The sequence below is a fragment of the Phaethon lepturus genome, unplaced genomic scaffold (assembly GCF_000687285.1).
Source record: "Phaethon lepturus isolate BGI_N335 unplaced genomic scaffold, ASM68728v1 scaffold40197, whole genome shotgun sequence".
NCBI classification, from domain to species: Eukaryota; Metazoa; Chordata; class Aves; order Phaethontiformes; family Phaethontidae; genus Phaethon; species Phaethon lepturus.
The window spans coordinates 3258-8035 of NW_010550502.1; the positions used below are offsets into that span (position 1 = coordinate 3258).

The 4778-nt window shown below is 53.5% G+C and overlaps 1 protein-coding gene across 1 annotated transcript in view; it reads left to right on the forward strand.

Moving 5' to 3' along the window:
• The window catches only part of AMDHD2 (amidohydrolase domain containing 2), a gene marked incomplete at its 5' end in the record, with an annotated part of 6327 nt that extends 3192 nt beyond the window's left edge, over positions 1-3135 (forward strand). The window contains 6 exon segments of the mRNA XM_010290578.1: positions 28-116; positions 465-509; positions 511-631; positions 894-1001; positions 2248-2349; positions 2745-3135. Of these exon segments, the coding sequence (XP_010288880.1) occupies positions 28-116; positions 465-509; positions 511-631; positions 894-1001; positions 2248-2349; positions 2745-2833 (554 nt within the window).
• Between the last annotated feature and the right edge of the window lie 1643 nt (positions 3136-4778).

Sequence of the window (4778 nt, forward strand, 5' to 3'; positions counted from 1 at the left end):
AAATCAGGAGTTGGTCTTTGTTCCCAGGTCACTCGGTGGCTAATCTCTCCCAGGCTGAGGAGGCTGTTCAGCACGGTGCTACCTTCATCACTCACCTCTTCAATGCCATGTTGCCAGTGAGTACTGAAGGGCACTTGCCCTGCACTGGTATTGCTTTTGGTGCTTTCTGGGCTGCTCCCCACAGATGCATGTTCTCCCCAGCTTGTTTCGTACCAGGCCTTGCAATGAGGTTTCAGCACTGAACCTCTGGCTTCACGTTTCTACTGCCTGATCTAAAAGAGAGTTAAGGCTGTAGCGGACTCTTGAAATTCAAGGAAATGTGCAGATGTGTCTTGGTAAAGGTCAGAGCGCCCAACTGCCAGGCACTGTTTGATAGAGATGGCAGCTGTGTCCCCTGATGGGAAGGGTCTCAGCCCAAAAGCCCTGGTGATGCTCCACAGCTTGTCCTCTCTCCCCTCGGGCAGTTCCACCATCGTGACCCTGGGATTGTGGGGCTGCTGACAAGTGACAAGATTCCTGCTGACAAGGAACAAGATTCCTGCGGGGCGGAGGGTCTTCTACGGCATGATCTCTGATGGCATCCACACCAACCCTGCTGCCCTACGAATTGCCCACCGAGCCCACCCCAAAGGTGAGCCATGCCAGGCCCACACAGCGTCACCAGCCATCCTGAACGCTGTGCCATCTCCCACGAAACACTCACCCAAGTGCTGTGGCGTGCTGCCTGAAAGAGATCACAGCCATGCGTGCTGATTCACCAGCCCTCTTGCTTTGGTCAGATGTGGCTACAGACACCTTGACCCCTCTCTGTGAGGGCCAGTGGGGCACAGGGCTCAGAGCTGCAGCAAGATCAGCTGCTAAGCTAATGCCGCCTCTTTCCTTGCATTCCTCAGGCCTGGTGCTGGTGACGGATGCGATTGCTGGCATGGGGCTGGCACCAGGTCGTCACACGCTGGGTCAGCAGGTGGTGGAGATCGATGGGCTGAACACCTACATTGCAGGTAGGTGCCTCTTGCTGGAGAGCTGGGGACAGTTCTGCTACTCGTGCCTGTTCCTGGAGAGCTCAGCACGCCTTGCAGTGCCTGTCAGTGTGAGGCAGTGCTTGTGCCGCCCTTTTGGGTTTTGGTGCCAGATGGCTCTGCAGTGACTTGGCCCTGGGGAGAATGAGGCACCTCGTAAAGAGGGGAAGTGCCCCATCTTCGTGCAGGGAGGAGGAATCTGTCAACTTGTAGCTGTCTACGACACCTTTGAATGCCTTGTTGCCCAGTGTCATGGATGCCAGAGGTTCCAGCAGGGTCAGAAAGGACAGAGAAATCCTACAGAGATTTATTGTCCATTGTCTGTAGTATAACACTACCACTTCTTGCCAGGTTCCCGGAGCTGCAAGCAGTTGGAGACTGGGAAGGTATTTCAGAGAAGGATCATTCCATTCTCAGTTCCCTTCCTGTGTCAGTGGAAGCAGGTGCCTGCGTTGTGAGCTAGTTTTACCCAGCCCAGCTGGTCTTACGGTGGAGCTGCAGGGTGACATCCCGCTGCCTCTCCCTGCGCTGCCAGCACAGGCTCTCTCTTGCCTCGTTCTGCCACTCAGCAGCAATGGCTGTGGGCCCTTCCACGTGCTGCTTGTGCAACCCAGGATTTCTGTGCCTTCTGGTCACGTTATGCTTTCCAGCCACCCTGCTTCTCCTTGCTATGAGTTGTGGGACCTGCTCAGCTCTATGCTGTTCCTCTTCCAGGCACGAAGACCCTGAGCGGTAGTGTGGCGACCATGGACACGTGTGTGCGACACTTCCAAGAAGCCACGGGTAAGTGAGCCTTGTCCACAAGCCGTTGCTCCCTACGTTGGCACAGCAGGAGGCGTCGCTCTTGCCCGCTGCATCCGCTTCACCAGGGAACGTTGCTTCTCGCCTGAGATGTGATGAGAAGGGCTGGGATCAGCAGCACTGGCCTCAGATGAGCACCTTTTTGAAGGGAGGTTTCACTTTAAGCCATAGCACTAATGAGAGGTGAACCCTCCTGCTCCTTCCTCACAAAGGTGAATGATTTTCCCCTCCTCATACCCTGTTCAGTTTTCCTTTTCCCACTGTCTCCTGTAGGGATGTTTTTCCTCCCCAGCTCCGTCCGGCTGTGGTGAGGGTCTTCCAGCTCGGGTCTGTGCCAGGCTGACAGTTGCCTTAGCCAGTGGGGTTTGGGCTGCTCTGGCAACAGGGCTGTTTTCTGCCCTAATGTCTCCCTCCTTCTCTGTCCAAGGGTGCTCAGTAGAGACCGCGTTGGAGGCAGCATCTCTGCATCCTGCCCAGCTCCTGGGGATTGAACACAAAAAGGGGACACTAAATTATGACTCCGATGCAGGTACTGGTATGGGGACAGCAGGTACTGGAATGGGTAGAACAGTGTGAGGGCTCCCAGTTGCTGGAGCAAAGCAGGGGCTGCTGCGAACACATCTTTGTCCCGTGCTTCAGTGGGAGCTGCAGGGAGATTCACTCTCCCTGGGATTTGCTCTGGGCTTTTGGTCCAGTGGTTTTTCCCTTGGATGCTGGTGGTGTCTCGTGAGGCCTTTGGAGAGACCCCCACATCTCGGACAAGCATGGTGCAGAGCTGCCATAGCAAGGATGGCACCATGCTGCTGTCCTGCTTGCTGTTTCTGGGGTGGGGAGAAGCTTTTCCCCAGAGCCCAGCTCTTCCCAGCCAGCTTCAGCTGCTCCGTTTCTCTGACAGCTGCTTCCTTTCTCTCTTGTCTGATGCAGATTTCCTGATGCTGAATGACGATCTGTATGTGCAAGCCACATACATTGCAGGCAAGGAAGTCTGGAGACAGGATGCGTTAGGCATGTGACACTGGGCTGTCCTGGTGCCCTCCGAGGCTCCCTGGCACCGTGGTTAGCAGCTTTGGTAACCACTCCACTTCTCTTTTTTTTTTTTTTTTTAATTCCTTCCTGCAACTCCCTTAAAGGAGCCTCATACCAAAGAGCTGCGTTTTCCAGCGCAACTGCTGCTTCCAGTTACAGCCATGCCTGCAACAAATTTGTTGGTGCTCAGTTGGTGGAGTGGGGAAAGCAGGCAGATCTGTGCTGGGGGGGATTGTCAGTCCCCAGAGTGACCTGAAGGACTGCACAGTTGTCCTGCATGGAGTCCCCAGACAGAGGTGCTCCTGTTGCTGTCTTACAGCAGTGTGAAGCTGTCCCAGCCTTTGCACGGTTCTATACAGCACACACTAACCTGCCCCGTGCCCGAGGCAGGCTCAAGCCATTTCCATTCCTCTGCCTGCTATTTGCCTCGCTCCCAGGCAGCCATGGCTGGTTAGATATCAGCTTCCACCAGCTCAGCTCGCAGCTCTTCATGTTAAAAGGTTCCTGTTGTGTCAGCAAGAAGTCGAGGATCACGTTCTGATTCCCCGGACGTCCCTCTGTCGTGTGTCCTTGGAGCAAGGCTGTCACAGCTCGCCAACTCGGTGCCATTGTGGAGCTGTGAATCCATGTGGGCTGAATCCTCAGGGCAGAGATCAAACCCAGGAAAAACGAGGCATTGCTGGTCCTTTGTGCCTTTTACCTGCATGGGCATTGAGTCCACAGCACGTGGTTTCGGCTGGAGACATGGACAGCATCCTGCCACAGAAAGCGATGTTCCTCTTAACCCATAGTTCTGGCTAGATGGGTTCTGCAGGCTCTATGCCCAGCCATACGTAGGAGAGCCTCTGCATCGTGTGATGGGTTTGTGCATTCCTCAGGCCGCAGATGGGAAGCTTTTGCTTTAGGGGATGCATCCAGACTGGTAGTGATGGGCTCACAAGCCCTTGGTCCAGCTCAGGGACTGAGGGAGAGAAGAACTGCAGTGGGATTCTGGCCTTTCAAGACAGTTGATAGTTCATTATTCCTGTGCTCATTATTGTCTTCCCCAATACTTGACTGTCAGCTCTTTTCCTGACATTTGGGCACTTCTACGTGAAGGCTGATACTGATTTTGAACCTACTGCAGTAAGAAAAGCCCCGTCTTAGACAACTTCTGCCAAGCCTCAAGCCAATTAGATGTTTTTTGTAGTGAGGGAAGGGCTTAGACAAGGGCTAAGTCTTAGCAAGGCTGGAGGTTGTAAGGCAAGACAAAAATCTGGTCAGAATTGGCAGAAGTGTGACGATTTTTCCAGTACTTTTTTATAACCTTTAGCAGCAACATTTGGAAGTGCTTTCCTAGCACTTTAGAGCCCTGCTGGAATAACTGGCAGCCTTGGAGAATTTCTAACATCAACTGCCAATGTCAGCAGAAAGAATAACCTCCACCATTTGAAGCATTTGAAAGAGACATCAAGTACTGTGCTGTGAAATGTGACATGCTACAGCATTACAAATCTCAGCGGGGCCGCTTTTGACTGCTGTTGAAAAAAATCCAAGGGAAAAAAATGCATATGAAACAAGGTGTCTAACTTTTTTTTATTTACAAAATTAAATAATCAAGAGGAAATCTAAAATAGAATGGAATTAGACAATAGCTGTGTGTATGTGTACTACCCTTTTTTGTCTGCTGAAAATACGCTGTACGCTACCCGTGGTGGTGTATGGTGGCATGGCGTGTATCAGGCGGGGATGCGAGCTGCCAGTGGCACTGTGGGCCTTGGGCCTCTGCGTCTGGATGGGGACGGTGCTTATGTGGCCGCCCCTGTGCGTGCCATGGGATTTGGTCCCATGGAGGGAGGCCACGGCTGGAGAGACAGCATCCCAGTGGAGGACATGTGGCCCAGCAGCTCCCTGTGGGGCTCAGGGGAGAGGGAGGCGAGCTCGGGGGGGACA